Source organism: Mus musculus, chromosome 10, assembly GCF_000001635.26.
Source record: "Mus musculus strain C57BL/6J chromosome 10, GRCm38.p6 C57BL/6J".
Taxonomy (NCBI): Eukaryota; Metazoa; Chordata; class Mammalia; order Rodentia; family Muridae; genus Mus; species Mus musculus.
Window position 1 is genome coordinate 81,043,652 of NC_000076.6, and position 17,249 is coordinate 81,060,900.

Here is a 17,249-nt window from a genome sequence, read left to right on the forward strand (position 1 = left end):
ACCCAGGTCAAGGCCTTTCTCTCTGGCCACACAGAAATTGAGAGACTGGTTCCAGAAGCTGGGTGCCCTCTCATTGCCTGCCCCAGTGAGCCTGAGCCCTCACAGCCACAGACCTGCAGCCCACATGATCTTCCTGTCATCTATGGAAACCGGACAAGATGTACTCACTGAATCCTAAATGTCCCCTGCTGTCTGGCCCTCAGCAGGGAACTAGCAGGGGGGCGGCTTGCTGGCTGCATGGCCTGGCCCTCAGGGAGGGTGGGAACCTCCTTTCCCATGCGGTGCACAGGCCACACTCACTGGAGCCCACAGCAACTGCATCCTGCAGGCCAGACAGACCGCCTCTCCCGCTGTGGTATGTTAGCTCTCAGAGCAGTGGGGCTCAGAGGGGCTCAAGAGGCTGACACAGGAAGCAGAGAGGCAGAGCGTCATCACTGTCTTTATTCTCCAGGCACTCTGTGCCCAAGGTGGCGCTGCTGCCCTCGGGGGCCCATCTTCCTACTGGCTACCTACCACACACACAGCTCTGACACTATCTGCCAAAGCCTGATGCCATCATGACCCCCCAAGGGTTCAGCTGTCCTGTGATCTCATCACCTGCTCCTAGGGCCAAGAATGTGTGTGGGAACATCCACACCCTCACTCAGACTGACCCCAACAAAGATGGTTCTGGTGGCTGCTTCAGGGCCGATACCCCGAAACTCCCTGCCAACCCCAGACATTGAATTCCCATGAGATCAAGGATAGGATGACACAGATGGGTCAATGTCTATGTCTGCTGCCCAGGCTGAGGATGGTGCTGGACTGGACACAAAGTTAGGATTGGCTGATGGCTGTAAAGATGGAGGGGAAGCTGGAAAGAGACACGGATGGTCCACACGCTGGGCAGAAGTCACAGGCCTCAGTCCTATGTGGCACAGGCCACTGGAATAAGGCAGGCGGGGGCACCTGCTGGGACCTGCAACCAGGCGAGGGTGTGGGACGCTGGTGCCCAGCTGGGGCTGGCAGTGGGGATGAGAGTCAGCTACTCAAGTCCCTTTAGGAGGAACCCGGCAGGGTGGGGCCTGAGACCTGAGGGCCCAGGCTGTCACTCAGTGACTCACACTCACCCCACCCCTCCCTGCAGCTCCTAGGTGGCTGGAGGAACTGGTGCTGGTGTGTCGTCTTCTGTAGACTCCTCCAGGGAGGTGTGGGGCCAGTAAGAGTACAAAACCGAAGGGGAGGGATGAAGGAAAACACAAGGTGGGGACGAGTCCGTCTTAACATGCAGGTCCAGTTTCTCTCTCGAGCTGCCCGACGGAGAAAATGCTAAAACACCAGGAGGCCGCGGAGCGAAGGGACACTCGGGTCACCTGCAGACAGAAGACGGGCAGTGAGAGCTACAGCCAGACGAGGAGCCAGTGAGGGGCACCTGGGGCTTCAGTAAAACTTTTGATATCCAAATGTGGTAGTACACACCTGTCATCCAGCACTCTAGAGGAGGAGGCAGGAGCATCAAGAATTTAGGAACAGTTCTGGCAACTTGAGACAAAACCCAAAACAATACAAAACTAAACATCAGAACTGGGATGGCTGTTTTTTTTTTGTTGTTGTTTGTTTTTTTTTGGTTTTTTCGAGACAGGGTTTCTCTGTGTAGCCCTGGCTGTCCTGGAGCTCACTTTGTAGACCAGGCTGGCCTCGAACTCAGAAATCCGCCTGCCTCTGCCTCCCGAGTGCTGGGATCAAAGGCGTGCGCCACCACGCCCGGCGGCTCGACTGTTGAAGTGCTCACTTCCTGAAGTGCATTCAGTCTCCAGGAACCATTAAATAGTCAAGCATCGGAATGAGCTAGTAAATCCAGTGAAGGGGGGCAGGGACTACAGACAGGGCATCCCTGGAAACCACCACCCATGCAAGCAGCTTGGATAACGTAACAAAGCTCCAGGCCAGAGACAGTTCCCTAAGGTGGGCTGAGGACCAACACCTGAGGCCGGTCATGATTGTACATGTCCACGCACACAAGCACATGAATATAAGAATAAAAACAGAGCCGGGGCATGATCAGGGGTCCAGCCCCACCACAGAACTCCCCTAGAAAAAGTCTAGGAGTGTGTTCAAAGGTCAAGTCCTGCAGATTCCCCCAATGAGGTTCAGGGGTGGAACCCTCACCTAGATAGCCCCCAGCCCACCCTGAGGGACTGGGAGTGAGGTCAGGGAGGAGAGCCTACACATACAAAGCCTTGAGGTTCACCTGCATTACTGAGATTAAAAAATGACAAAATGGGGCTGGAGAGATGGCTCCATAGTTCTTCCAGAGGTCCTAAGTTCAATTCCCAGAAACCACATGGTAGCTCACAACCATCTGTAATGGGTGTATCTGAAGTGTACTCATACACATAAAATAAATAAGATAAATAAATGAAGATATTTTCTAAATGACAAAATGGTAAAGGTGGAGCCACCATGCCATTCTGGACAGAAAATGCCCTGCCACATTAGACAGGAAGCATTCTTATAGGTCCTGACAGGCAAGGCCAGGACAGCCGATGGGGGCCTCACCGTTGTCACTCTTGCTGCTCCTCATGGCTGGCACTGGGTGTCCGGCTGCGCACCACCTGGCTCCGGATCTGCTCCACAAACTCTGGGTTCTGCTGCTGCATCTGCTGTGCAAACTGTTGGCCCCTGTGGATACCCAAGAGATAGACTGTACTTCCCCACGCCTCTGGGCCCCTCCACTAGGCCATCCTCCCAGTCCTTCCCCTCCTCCGGGCCCCCCTCGCTCACCCCTCACTCGTGAGTGCCAGCCCCTTCCCAGCCACCAGAGCCAGCAAGAGCAGTACTCACGCCTGGATGAGGCTGGCCAGGTCACTCTGCTGCGGACTGCTGCCTGGCGTGCCCAGAGGGTTATGGCCTCCGGAGATCATGCCCGACATGCTGCAGGAGAAGAGACTCAGCACAGGCCCACAGCCACTGCCCTCCACCTCCCATGACCCATGCTCACGTCCCCTTCTTTCTCAGGTTCTAAGCTAAGGACTGTGGGGAGCTACCAGGAAGTGGAATAGACCTTGGACACCCCGTGGAGAACAAGCCAGGAGTACCAAAGCTGGTGTTGAGAAAACCCTGTACAGCTGGAGAGGAAAACCAACCCCGCTATTCATTCCTCAACGAGACAGAGCCACCCCCAGAGAGACAGAGATGCCCCCAGCAAGACAGAGCTGAGCCTAGCGAGACAGAGCTGCCCTGGTTCAGCAGGAGCTGCCCCAAAGCTCCCAATCTGGGAACAAGACTAACACCACCACATTCACAGTAGTCAGGACAAACAGCTCATGACACACTGAAATATTACAAATCCTTGAGCAGGAACATGGCTGACACACACTGTAACACAAAGGGACACCAAGAATGCTGTGTCAATGTGAGAGCCAGACCCAAAATGCCTGACTATGATGAGAAATGTCCACAACAGGACACTGTAAAGACAGAACATAAATATGGGGAGAGGACTGGATAATGGCTCATGGGGACAGAAGGCTCTCAAGACAGTAGTAGCAGTTGCATGTGTGACACTGTGGCCTAGGTGACTTCATCCAACACTCTTGAGTTCAATGTCAGCTTGGTCTACACAGAGTTCTGCCAGTTGTAGGTACATGGTGGGACCCTACCTCAAAACGTTAATATTTAAAAAAAAACTTTGGCTTTCTTTCATCAAAATAAATTTAAAAATAAGAATTAATTAATAAGTAAGCAGAGAATAGTTCCACAGTTACAGCTCTGGGTGCTCTCAGGAAAGACCAGGTTCACATGCCCTACAGAGCAGCCACAGCCATCTAACTCCACCTCCAGAGGACCTGATGCCTTCATCTGGCCATATTGGGCACTGCACACACACAGTGCACAGACTTACACACACACAAAACATCCACACACAAAGTAAAAGTTAAAAGAAACAGACGAATGTCCCTGTCATTTGTGTTCTAGGTACAGAAGGACCAGAGCAGGGTCACTTACAGCTGCTGTAGCTGGGGGCTGTTCATTAAGCTCGAAGCCTAAAGAGAACAGAAGGCACAGGTGTCAGGAACCTCCCTGAGGCAGAAACACAGACAGACAGACAGACACACCCTGGGCAGCTGTGCCCTCTACTCCTATTGGCTCTCCTGGACACTAGCTCCTCCTCTGCAATGCTGAGGTGGGCTCTGGTCCTCACACTCTACATACAGGACACCAGAGCCGTGCCCAAGTCCCTGCTGTGTCAGACAGGTCAGTATACAACCCAGGCTGGCCTGAACTGGCCATCCTTGTCTCTGTGCCCCAGTGGCCCTCAGGCCTGTACCACCATGCCTAACTGAATTTGGCCTTGCAAACAGCCAAGTTTGCAACCCAGGAAGCCCCTGGACTGCACAAATGATGCTCAGTCACACACAGAGAAGGCCCCATGTAGTCACACCCCACTCCTAAGGATGTGCCCATAAAGCTGTCTCTGTTAGCCCTGCTGCAGAAATAACGCACTCAGCAAGGACGTTCAACCAGCACTGACTAGCTGATGCTGCGGTGACCACAGTGCAGAGAGCATGCTGAGACAGCCAGGAATGGCCTCACACAGCTGTAGCCTTGCAGGGACTCCAGCAGGAGTGCTGTGCCACAGGCATGCTCACTCCCTGTGGGCCCATCTCATTAGATGCCTCACCAGGAGGCAGACTTGTGGCAGGGATCCTGGCCTGGGTGGCAAGGGAGCTGATGGGGTGCGCCTACCATGGTGATGAAGTGTGGGTTGTTCAGCAGGCCAGCGATGTCTAAGCTGCCCACGCCGCCCGTCTGCAGGAAAAGTATTGGTTAATGGCATCTGGAGCCAGGCTGGCCACTCTGGGGGAAGACGTCTGGCTGCCCTTAGGAAACCTTACACTCCCCACGGAGGGTGCTGCCAGGAGGGCCCAACAACCCGCCTGTCACTGTGACTACACTGGGCAGCCAGCACCACGTCTGTGGCCGTCATACTTATTACCACTTCACAGACCGCAGAAGGTCCCTGCTGCGTGTCCCCAGCTCCATGAGTGACCCACATGGCTCAGTGCTCTGCCCTGCATCTGAGGACCCAGCATTAGCCTCTGAGCGTCATCCTCGCATGCATCCCAGGTACCCTCCCCAGCCTCCTCTCAGAGCAGGGGCTCCAGCCTGGCCTCCCGTCACCCCCTCCTGAGAAATGGGCTCACAGGGCTTGGCGCCTCCCGTAACTTCAGCTCTGCAATCTTGAGGTTGGACTTGTATGTGTCGTTGTCAGGGTCCAGCTCCAGGGCCTTCTTGTAGTATGCCACAGCCTCTGCATGCTTGTTCAGGCTGGATAGTGCAAGGCTGGGGACAAGAGTGTGCCAGGGGAGCCATGATGCGAGCTGGATGGGACCTAGTGCCAACCCACCCTGTCCAGGCTGGGGAAAACAATGAAGTCACATGGGAGGACAGAAAGCCACGCAGGCAGGAGAAGGGCCTACGAAGGCAGGGGAAGGGCCCCACGCAGGTCACATGGGAGGACAGAGAGCCACACCAGGGAAGGACCCCATACAGGCAGGGGAAACAGCCCCACACAGGTCTGAGGACACAGTGTGGCCCACAATAGATCGCTGCACTCACCCCATGCGGCCATAGGCCTTGCTATACCCAGGGTCGATGCCAATGGCGCGCTCGCAGTCCTGCACGGCCCCCACGTAGTTCCCCAGCTTGCTGTAGGCCGCAGCTCTGGGGAGAGGAAACTGTCAGTCGGGGACTCCCGGGCCCTCCACAGGAGGCCTCTCCAGGAGCTGGTCTGTGGCAGAAGGTGGATACTGTAGCCCACCACACAGGGACCTCAGAAGCTCACAGCCCACACGGGACTTGGCAGGTGTGTAGGGCTCCGTGAAACCCTGCCTCCTACACCAAAGCAAGCTGAAGGACATGATGGCAGCTGAAGAGCAGCCTGCATGCCAACCAGAGCCACGAGGACAGTGCATCTGCACTGTCCATTTGTCTGCTGGGCAGGGCTGACTAAACAGCTCAGGGTCCTATGTGAGCACCATGCCACACCTGACCTCCGTTCTTCAGGCAGAGCCACACGCACGCAGCTCACCATGCACAGTCCACACCCCACCCCATCGCTCACCAGTGCCCTCCACACCACCCACACCTGTTACAGAAGTAGACAGCATTGGCAGGGTTGAGCTCAATGGCCTTGCCGTAGAGGTGCACAGCCGCCTCGAAGTTCTCCAGCTTCATCTGCTCATTACCTGCAGGGGGGGAGAGAGAGAGAGAGAGAGGCAGAGGAGCCCAGGCTGGCCCATGCTGCCCATATAACACCTATCTCCTCTGGTCTAAGATTCCCAAAGGAAGATCTGATCCTTAGGTCACACTGGGACTTTTTTTCTTCAGGTGAGGGGTCATGAATCCTAGGCTGTCCTCCAACTTATGATGTAACCAGCTCTTGACCCTCCCTGCCTCTCCCATGTGGGGACAACAGATGTGACATAAGCCTGGTGAATGTGGTATTGGGGACAGATGCCAGCTTTGTGTGTGCCAGGTGCACAGTGGCAGAGCAGGGTCCATGGTGGTCCAATGCTGCATCTGGTGACAATAACAAGAATCCAGCTTACACAAGCTTGTTTTCCAGCCAAACACATCCCATGCAGAGCCATGGACAGGGAGGGTCAGCCTGGGTTAAATGCCAAGACCACCTGCCTTCTGGGAGCCACACGTGGCCTGCAATCAAGACCAGGAGTCTGCCTGAGCGCGTGGGTTGGGTGTTTCCTGAGCTGCGTCATCCACACAGGCCATGAAGCTTTATTTTCCTCGGCTTCGGTGTTTTGAGACAGGGTCTCACTATGTAGTCTTTCCTGTCCTGGAACTTGCTCTGCAGACTAGGCTGGCCTCAATCTCACAAAGACCCATCTGCCTATGCCTCCCAAGTGCTGGGATTAAAGGTTTGAGCCACCAAACCAGGATCTTTTAATTTTTAAAAATATTTTTTGTTTTGTTTTGGGGACAAAGTTTTATGATGTAGTTCTGGGTGGCCTAAATGTACCATGTGGACTGGGCTTGTCTTGAACTCACAGAGATTTGCCTAAGTCTGCCACTTTAAAGCATAAATATATATTATTCTGAGTGGGGGATATGTGTGTGTATGTGTGTAGGTGCAGTGCCCACAGACACCAAAAGAGGGCACTAGATGCCCCAAACCTGGGCTTAGAACCAGCCCTGAGCTAGCTGCCTGAGAGTGCAGGAAGCCTCTAACTGCCACACCATCTCTTCAGCTCCCCAGCCCCGCCCCCGCCAATGGGACCTGGCTGATCTGGGCTGCATCCCTACAGCACTTTGCACAGACCCCATGGGGACATCTGTCTCCCTCACCTTCCGTTTTGAGGCGCTCTGCCTCAGCTGAGTCCTCTTCAGAGGGTGGTGTCCTGTCAGGGGCCCGCGGGTCCTGTGGCATCTCCTGCTGGGGGTGAAACAATCTCACTGTACCCTGCCACACCTGCCCTTGCAGGATGCCACACAGCTCAGAGCGCTGTCAAGCCTCAGCACAGAACGGCACACTGCCATCGTGGGCACAGTCAAGGGAAGCCCAGGCTCACCTTGCTGGAAGTGGCTGCTTCAAATATCTCTGGCAGGGTCTGGGGGAGAGCAAGGTCACTGTCCTCCAGCGTCACCCCGAAGGCTGTCTCCAGACACTGGATGGCAACTGTGCAGGATATGAGATAAGCCAGTCTCACTGGAGCTCATGGGAGGCCCCACCTCACTGGAGCCCACAGGAAGCTCTGACATCTTCCATTTTTCTTGCGATAGACTCTCATGTAAGCCCAGGGTACCCTTGAACTCTCTACATAGGCAAGCATGTCCAAGAAACCCTGATCCACCTGCACCCACTTCCTGGGTGCAGGGATAAAAGGTGAGCACGACCATACCTGGTTTGAGCCGGGACTTCACACGAGCTGGGCAAGTGCTCTTCCCAGCAGGCCCCAGCACAGCCCTAGTGAGTCTCCAAACGCCTTAACACCTGGCCCTGTACCTCAGTCCTTCTCAGTCCCCTGCAGTCAGCCTCTCAGACACACATGCTCACTGGTCTGCCCCTGCTATGCTGACAGTAAGAGGGCAGACACATGGGGCCTGAGGTGGTGTGTCCTTTGGGGTTACAATGCAGGGGTTGGCTCTGACCTGGACTATCAGCACAAGCCACTGTGGAGAGGTTAGTGTCCCTGTGGCCTGGGGCAGCCTCCTTTCTGCAAACTGGTATCCACACTGTGGATCTGCAATTCCTGGAGACAAACTGCCAGGCTGCAGGAAAGCTGGCTACGACAGCAAGCAAATAACTCAAGCTTCCAGAAGCCTCTTAAACAGACCAGATGTAACAGGCCCCTCACACACATAAGCAGGAAGGACGGCTCTCAGCTTCAGAAGCCGCCTGCCTCCTGCATCTGTGGCATCCTGAGCCCTAGCAGAGGCTGGCAGGGCAGCAGCCCACACTCACCCTCTAGGCTCTCCTGGGCGTCACACGAGAGCCCACCGTGCCGCAACTGGCCATGGAGGAACTGGATGATGGCATAGGCCAGGCGCTTCCTGTTGTCCATCTCGAGACTAGTGAGGTGACACTGCTTGCTCAGGATCTGTGGGAACAGCACAAAGTACTAGGTGAGGAGCCAGAGATGGAGGAGATCTGTCCTTGACTCATGGGTCCCAGACCCGACCACTACCAGAGTCCAGGAGAACTGGTCTGTTCCAGTGTTAGGGCCACCGTGCAGAGCCTTTCTTCCTCCCCCATGACAGGTGGGGATAGCCTGGGCATGGAACCACAGACCTGTCTGCCACAGTGCTAGGGAGAAGGGCATGCCTTGAGCTGACAGTGTTGCCTCAGGGCACTCTTTTCCTCAATTTACCCTTTTGCAGCATACCAGCCAGTCAGTGCCACAGTGCACGATGAGCAGGGCTATATTCTGGGATCCCAAGGTTTTGAGGACACCAGCTCCTCGATCCACCCTATACCCAAAGCTTGGAGGTGCTGCAGCTCACAGCCCTGGTCTGCAAGGTGCACTATGTGGTGACACAAGGACAGTTCTGGACTCTAGAGGGACAGTTGACGGTGGCTCTCCTGACCACGTCAGAGTGACTTCAGCCCAGGGAACTTTCAGAGGCAGCAGGTGAGTCAGAGTGGGCACAGTGTCAAGGCCGCATCCCTGAGCCTCAGAGGGAGCCATGAGGGGTGGACTGGCACTGACAGACACTCTCAGAGAGTGTTTAGACCCCTGTACAACAGCAGACACCACAGGACAGAGTTGAGAGAAGGCAGAAAGAAAGACACCTGGAAGCTCGAACCATGCCAGTTCAGATTTGTGGCCTCTCTAGTCTAGACAGAAGAAATTGGCCTAAAGTTTTGGCACCTAGCATGCGATCACATGACAGCCACCATAGCCCTGCATGTAATGGAGAGGCCAGCATGCATGGGACTCTCAAAGACAATAGTGAGAGGCTGTGGACCTCTGCTCCACGCCAGAGCCCAGTTGTGGTGCCTGTTAAGTAGAGTTGAAGAACTTCACAGCCACCCAAGGGGACAGCCCAGCTCAGCACCCCATCCTGAGTTCCCCTGGAGGCAGACGTGAAGCCAGCAGTATTCACAGGTGCTGGGTAAGATTCTGGAATGGAGGTGGTGATGTGAGGCACATCCTTCCGTGTCCCATGCTCCCTGTGCCTGTCCCTCCCCCATGCACGGCAGGCCACCTCCGCCATTCCCTTTGTCCTGAGCACCCTGGAATGGAGGAGTTGTGGTGGGGTGTTGGCCAATCACCAATAGACATGCTTGTGTGACCCAGGCACCCTGGCTTGAGGACATGCATGCCAACTGCACCAGTTACTACCACTTTGCCATGCTTTCAGCCCCTCACCTAGCACCTAAGAACATTCTAGAAAGCAGCCTTGGACCAATACCTGAGAGCAGCAGAATCCGATCTCAAGCTAACACACATTAAGAAAGCATTATGGAGGGCTGCTCCCAGGCTGGTACCCACGGCCGTGGATCCCACAAGCAGACCATATCACCTGCCACACAGTGTCCCCTAAGCTTCTTAACAGAGACCCCGAACCCCAGAGACCTTTGGAGACAGAGTCTTCACAGAGGTGACCAGATGGGTCTTGATTCAAGTTAAAACCCAAAAAGGAAAAATTTAGATGGGCACTAGCACAGGCCTGTGATCCCTGGTCCCCAGGTGGCTGAGGCAGGAGAATAATGCTGAGTTCAAGGTCAGTCTGAGTTGACCAGTAAGGACTGGCATTGTGTGTGCTAGTGCACATCTATTCCCAGCACTGGGGAGGCCAAGGCAAGCAGACTGCCGGGAGTCAGAGGCCAGCCACAGCTACACAGGGAGACCCTGGCTCATGACAAGTAGGCAGGTACAGGGGCAAGAGTGGGGAAGGGCTCAGAGGCTAAGCTGCCCTTGCAGAGGATCTGCACCGCCAGTTCCTAGCACCCGCAGCTCCAGCCCCAGGGATCTTACACCCTCTGCTCTAGATACAGGCACACAGATAAACAAGCTTTGAAATCCAGCAGAGGTCACGAGGTGCTGTTCAGTCCCTAGTTCTTGTCTAGCATGTACCAACTTTGGGACCCTATCCTCAAAACATTAATATGATGAAGATATTTGAAACCCTCTCTCATGGGGACCACTGTATGGAGACACAGATGGGGTGGGCCTGCAATAGTCGCTCCCCTCAGAAGCACCCACCCAGGCTCTGAGATTACAAGAGTGAACTCTGTTCTTTCACCCGGAGGGCCCTCCATCCTCCCGCCAGCACCAAGGGGCAACTGCTCTATGTAGTACAGCTGGCTCAGACCTGGTCTCAGGGTCCCGTTGTAAGGACAGATGGACTGCCAGGGACACAACCCAGGGATCAAATGACGGTAGTGGGCTGAAGTCAGAGGCCAAAGCTGGACCTTCATTCAGTTCCTCCGAAAGGAACCCTCTCCACACAAGCATCCACTGGTCATGAGCCTGCCAGGCATGCCGGACCCATCATCCTAGCACTCTGGAGCTGAGGCAGGGGGACAAGCTCTAGGCTGGTCTGGGCTATGGTGAAACCTTGACTAAACAAACAAATGAATAAATAAAAATAGGACCGGTGGGCCAGAAAGGTGGCTTAGTGGGTAAGCGAGCTTGCCCCAAGCCTGGCAACATAGTTCCATCCCTGGGTCCCACATGGAGGAGAGAGCTGACTCCTGAGCTGTCCTCTGACCATCACACAGACAGCAACACAGCACCTACACATGCACACAAACGGAAATAACTAGGGCTGGAAGATGGCTTAGAGAGCACAGTGCTTGCTCTGCAAACATGAGGACCTGAGTTCAAATCCCTAGCACCGATGTATGAAGCTAGGCACAGTGATACACTCTAACCCAGGGCTAGGTGGAGTCAGGGAACCCTGGGTGATGTCTGAGCAGGGAGCTCCTGGTCTGGAGTGGGCTAAGATGAGGGATGCATGCCCCATCAGAGAACATCTATCCTCCACGGAGGGCGTGGAGGTCCTCGGGAAAAGGGTGGAACTTTCTGCTGCAGTACCAGACCTGATGTGCAGGTCCTCTGTGACAGCACGGGTCTGTGGGCCAGCTACTGACAGGCACTGTCACCACTCAAAAGGGAACAGTGGCCCTGACAAGACCCCACCCAGCTGTGAACCACTGACACTTGGGGCATGAATCGCCTCCCCTGGGGGTGTCCAGCAACCGACATCCATTGACCTCTCTCTGTGGTCATGAGGCCCCAGTTCTCACATCCCGGGCCCGCAGGGTTTGGGAAGGTTCTGGCTAAGGGACAAAAGTCTCAAAGGCCTATTATCTCAGAACAGTGTGGGCTTTATGAGTATAGCTGCCCACCAGCCAGGCATGGTTTGGTCTGTGGGGCACAGGGGTGAGGGGGCAACAGGACCGGGTCCCAGAGTTCCCCTATATAGGAGGAAACTTAGCTCCTCACAGCTGTCTGCACACCTCTTTCCCCCTTCCACTCTTTCTGACATAGTGTGGCCACCCAGCCTCAGATTTACTGTCCTTGTCTCAATCAAACCCCAAACCCTGGGACAGGTGAGGTGGCCAAGTGGGTAACTGACCCTGCTAGGCAGGTGGAAGGCCCTGACTCAGGCCCCCAGCACCCACCCTATACGCTAGCTGTGGCTGTATGAACAGATCAGTAACCTGCGTGCCAGGTGCATGAGTGGAGACAGGAGGATGGCTGGGTTTTGCTGGCCACCAACCTAGTTTCAGAGACAGAGGTGCCCTGCCTGAAGGGAAAAGGCTGAAAAAGTCTGAGATTAGCCCGTTCAACAAATCAAGTTCCATCCCAGCTTATGCAAGTCCAAACCCAACCCAGCACAGCTCACGAGTGTCCTTCCCTAGGCCTGTCACAACTCACGAGTGTCCTTCCCTAGGCCTGTCACAGCTCACGAGTGTCCTTCCCTAGGCCTGTCACAGCTCACGAGTGTCCTTCCCTAGGCCTGTCACAGCTCACGAGTGTCCTTCCCTAGGCCTGTCACAACTCACGGGTGTCCTTCCCTAGGCCTGTCACAGCTCACGAGTGTCCTTCCCTAGGCCTGTCACAACTCACGAGTGTCCTTCCCTAGGCCCCTGTCCAGGACAAAGTTGATAAAAAGACAAGTGAGACCACAAAATGAAGGGCTTCACCCCAGAGACCCTATAGGCCCCGCCTTGCCTGTCTAGGCCCACCCAGCCTCCTTCCATACACAGCAACTCCCCAAACCGCAGTCCATATCCACTTGCAAGGCAAGCAGATGTCACAGCACACAGCCCTCAAAGACCTTGGCAGACCCTCACGTGCACCTGCATGGGGACAGAGGGAGCGGGAACTCCAAAACCCCAAAGTTTTAGGCTGGCCTCCTCCCCACACAGCAGACTGAAAACCTGAGGGCTCCACCCCCAGCCCTACCCTGCTCCCAAACCTCAGAGAGCCTCAGGCCTCATCTCAGTCTGTGAAACCCAGAGCATTCTGGACAGTCACCTCCTGAGCCTGAGCCCCAGCTGCCATCCACAGCACAGTGGTGGCAGAGCCAAGCTGAGAAGGTGGGCCTCTAAGCCATGAGAAGCCTCTTGGGAAACACAGCCCCCCTCCTTATAAAAACCTAACAGAGCAGGGGCTGAGGCTTAGGCACTCAAGGATGCTGCTGGAAGTTAAAAGCCAGCCTGGGCTGCAGACTGAGTTTGTCTCAGAAAACAGAGCAGGTGGTAGGGACAGCTCACTGCTTAGGAGCACTGCTGCTTTGCCAGAGGGCCGGGGTTCAGTTCTCAGCACCTAGATGAGCTACTCATAGCCACCTGAACTCCAGTTCCAGAGGACCCACACCCTCTTCTGGCCTCCATAGGCTCTATGTGCACATGCATGCACTCGCTCTCACGCACATACAAAATCAAGAATAAATCTTAAAACAAAACAAAAATAAACATATAGAAGCAGAGCATGCCTACACACTTGTCATCCCAGCACTCGGGAGGACTAGGAGTCCAGGGCTAACTAACCTCAGCTACAGAGTTGGAGGGCAGCCTGGAGTACATGAGCCCCTGCGTCAAACAGAAAGATATAGGGCTGATTCCCACAGAGACTCTTGCTCACAGGGTGGCAGGTATGTGACGTGGGCTGGAGGTGACAGATGGGAGTCACACTCTCTGCCAGGAAGCACTATGATAAACCCTTGGCCTAAATCCTCGGTACGACCAGAACTTCCTAGATACACACTCAGGAGTGCAGGATCACTTCAGGGCACGCTCTAGACAGCACCCTCCAAGCCCAGCCAGACCCGAGCATCAGCTGCCACCCAGCACGTGGGAGGCCGAAGCAGGAGGACTGCCACCAGTATAAAGGTGGCCTGGGCTGCAGACTGGCTCTGCCTGTTCCCTCCAACCTCTCAACTTCTCTGGAGGTCAGTGTGGCAAGTGCCGGGCTCGGCCACAGAGTCCAACTCTGTGCTGAGGACTCCAGTGTAGCTGCCTGGGCCAAGTCCCAATGGGTGGAGTGTCACTCGGCACACAGGAAGCCCTGGGATGCAGGAGGCCCCGTCTCAAAACGAAACACCAAGAAGGCTTGGAGTATGGTTCATTGTGGTGCCAACACCCTGCCATGAAGTACCAGCTGGGACCTCAGACAGCGGCTCCAGGTACTTAATCCAGTAGGCAATCCCTTACCCCGAGAAATGGGATGCACACACAACCTCGGGACCCATACAACCTATACAGAGGCCTCAGCGGTGAGGAGCCACTGGGCTCGGATTCCATTTTAACACCAGAGCCCAGTATGCACAGCTGGCTAGCCTCAAACTTAAGGCAATCCGCCCATGTCTGCCTCTGGAGTGCTAGAATTAAAGGCATGCTTCATTATCGGCTACCAGTAGCATCAATGTGTGTGTGTGTGTTTGTGTGCGTGCGTGCGCGCGCGCGCGCATGTATTTGTGTGTGTCTATGTGAGTGTGTGGTGTGTGTCTATGTGAATGTGTGTCTATGTGAGTATGTGGTGTGTGTATGTGTGAGGTGTCTGTGTGTGTATATGTGAGTGAATGTGTGATGTAGTATGTGTATGTGTGTGTAGTGTGCGTGTGTGTAGTGTGTGTGTGTGTGTCCATACACATGTGGAAACTAAAGGTAGATCAAGAGTGAGTATACTCCCTCCAGGCAGCATGTCATGTTTTAGAGGCAGTGTCTGTCCCTGGGACACGGAGCTGATGTTGGGACTAGGCAGGCTATGCAGAGAGCCCGGTATCTGCCTATCTTGTGCTCCCCCACACACACACTGAAATTACAAGTGCCCCCAGCACTCTCACCCAGCTTTTTCCATGGGGAATCCACAGGGAATTGAACTCAGACCCTCATGCCAAGCATGTTGCTCACTGAGTTGTTTCCCCAACAGAAGCACTGTTCTGTGGGCAATGTTCCTGACCCCCACCCAGTGTCAGTGTCACATCAGAAGCCCCTTCAGTCACACCGATCACAAACATCCCCATACACTGTCCCTGTGGATGAGAATGACCAATAAAAGGAAAGACTGATCAAATAAATGACCACAGAGGGACAAAACAGGAAAGTCATCTCAATCAACTGGTGGGGAACGTGTGCCTTCACCAGCCACCACAGAGGCTAACAGACCTCTGCTAATGGACCTTAGGACAATTAATGTCCAGGTGACAGACACAGAGACATAACAATTTCAACTGACTTTCTTTGTTTTTGTTGTTGCTAACATTTCATTTTTGGTTTTGGTTTTTCAGGACAGGGTCTCACTCTGCAACCTGGCTGTCCTGGAACTCATTCTGTAGACCAGAGGCTGGCCTCGAACTCTGAGAGCTCCTCCTGCCTCTGCCTCCTGAGTGCTGGGATCAAAGTCGGACACCACTACAACCTGGCTTTTGAGACAAGAGGATTTCACCATGTAGCCCAACATAGCCTTGAACTTCACTTCCATCCTCCCGATTCAGCCTCCTACAAGCTGGGATGACAGCCAGCAAGCCCAGCTTACAACTAAACGGGCCCAGACTGACATCCTTTTTACGTTAATTATGATGCCAGATGAGGTGGTGGCACCTACAGTCCTGGCAGAGGTGGCGCTGAGGCCAGCCTGGCTCACATAGTGAGTTCCAGGACAGCCAGAGACAGATAAAGACTTTGTCTCAAAACAAACAAACTATTAATTATGTCGATTTCATTTTCAGACAGGGTCTCACGTTGTGGTCCAGCTACCTCCACCGTGTTAGGTATCCAAGGCTGGGCCTGAACTCACTCCCCGCGATCCAGCTGTCTCCCCCTCTCAATTGAAAGACTGGATTATAGGTTGTGGACCAAAGTTCTAGACTATTTGCTCGAGTCTTTGCTTTTGGTTGTTTCGTTTTCTGAGACAAAGTATGTAGTCCTTGCTAGCATGGAAGTCCCACGATACTCCTGCCTCTGCCCATGTGTCAGCACACCTGCCTTACCATTGTTTTAAGAAAACTCCTCCTCAGAGAGGTCAAGCTATTTGCCCTAGCATGCACAGCTGGCCCTCTGCCCTTCAAACCCACACACTACCTACCTTTGGCACCAAAATCAAACACACCCTCCCAATGGGAAGGAGCACCCACAACTGCTCAGACAATGGTGACAACGTCCATTGTACAGAAGAGGAAAACTGAGGCTGTGGGCAGGCAACAGGCTAAGCAAGGTCACCAGGGTGAGGAATGGCAATGTAAGAGGGTCTTAGACCTTAGGGGCCCCGAGAAAACTGAGATCCGCCCCACACACACCTAAACGCTGACCTTTTCGTGAGAAAAAGCGACGAGGGGTGGGGGTGGGTTGGGACGCTGTCTGCCTCAGTTTCCTCTCTGCGCCGCCCGCTCACGTGACCCCGAAGAGAGCAGAAGTCCGGATCACAAGCCACCTTTGTCCCAGGGGCTCCCGAGCACAGCGAAGCTAAACCCACAGACCCCCGACGCCCATACGGGGCACGGCGGAGCCCCCAGCCTCACCTCTCAGTCGACCGAAGACCCGACCCACCGACGGCTGCGCCTGCGCACCGCGGCGCAGCCAAGCTCCGCCCTCAGGACCAAGACGCCTGCGCAGAAAAAAACCATTTCCTGTGTAGGTTTCCTTTTGCGCATGCGCTCAAGTGCACCCTTCGCTCTAAAACAGAAGTGACGTCACGCGAAGAGGGGGGTCACAAGCTGGTTGTTATGGAAACTGCCCTCTGGAGGCATCAGGAAAACCGGAAGTTAGTCTGACAGTCACCAAGCGGGTCAGGCCTAAAGCACGGTGGGGCGGCGGCGGACCCCTGAGGCACCAAGGCAGACCACGTGGTATGGAGTCTGTCACGTGATCTAGCTGCTTTCAGCAAGACAAATCTGAATCAAAGCCACTAACTGATGCTATGAAGTTTTTGGTTCTGTTTTCGTAATTTTTTTTTTTAAAGATTTATTTATTTTTATATGTAGGTACACTGTAGCTGTCTTCAGACACACCAGAAGAGGGCATCGGATCTCATTGTGGATGGTTGTGAGCCACCATGTGGTTGCTGGGATTTGAACTCAGGACCTTTGGAAGAGCAGTCAGTGCTCTTACCTGCTGAGCCATCTCACCAGCCCCCTGTTTTCGTAATTTTTTTTTTCTTTTTCCTTTTTTTAAAATGACAATACTACGAGCCCAGCCTGGCCCGGAACTCTTCATCCACTTCGCCCATCTTGGAAACTGGCATATCCCACTTTCTGTGAAAGCAGTAAGTGTGATTAACCACTAAACAATCTAC

The 17,249-nt window shown here is 54.3% G+C and overlaps 1 protein-coding gene across 5 annotated transcripts; it reads right to left on the reverse strand.

Moving 5' to 3' along the window:
• Nucleotides 1–419: 419 nt before the first annotated feature.
• Sgta (small glutamine-rich tetratricopeptide repeat (TPR)-containing, alpha) lies at nt 420–16,620 on the reverse strand. 5 transcript variants are annotated; one of them, NM_001358550.1, is made up of 12 exons: nt 16,477–16,620; nt 8,465–8,600; nt 7,572–7,678; nt 7,348–7,432; nt 6,131–6,230; nt 5,602–5,706; nt 5,187–5,325; nt 4,729–4,791; nt 3,988–4,025; nt 2,824–2,913; nt 2,539–2,661; nt 420–1,352 (listed from the first exon to the last, which is right to left on the reverse strand). In NM_001358550.1, exons 2-11 carry the CDS (start codon nt 8,562–8,564, stop codon nt 2,544–2,546), a joined length of 945 nt encoding a protein of 314 aa, NP_001345479.1. In that variant the 5' UTR covers nt 8,565–8,600; nt 16,477–16,620; the 3' UTR covers nt 420–1,352; nt 2,539–2,543. The 5 variants fall into 5 exon arrangements, with proteins under 5 accessions (NP_001345479.1, NP_078775.1, XP_006513940.1 ...); NM_024499.2 differs by having other exon boundaries at nt 7,348–7,435; XM_006513877.2 differs by having other exon boundaries at nt 16,267–16,545.
• Between the last annotated feature and the right edge of the window lie 629 nt (nt 16,621–17,249).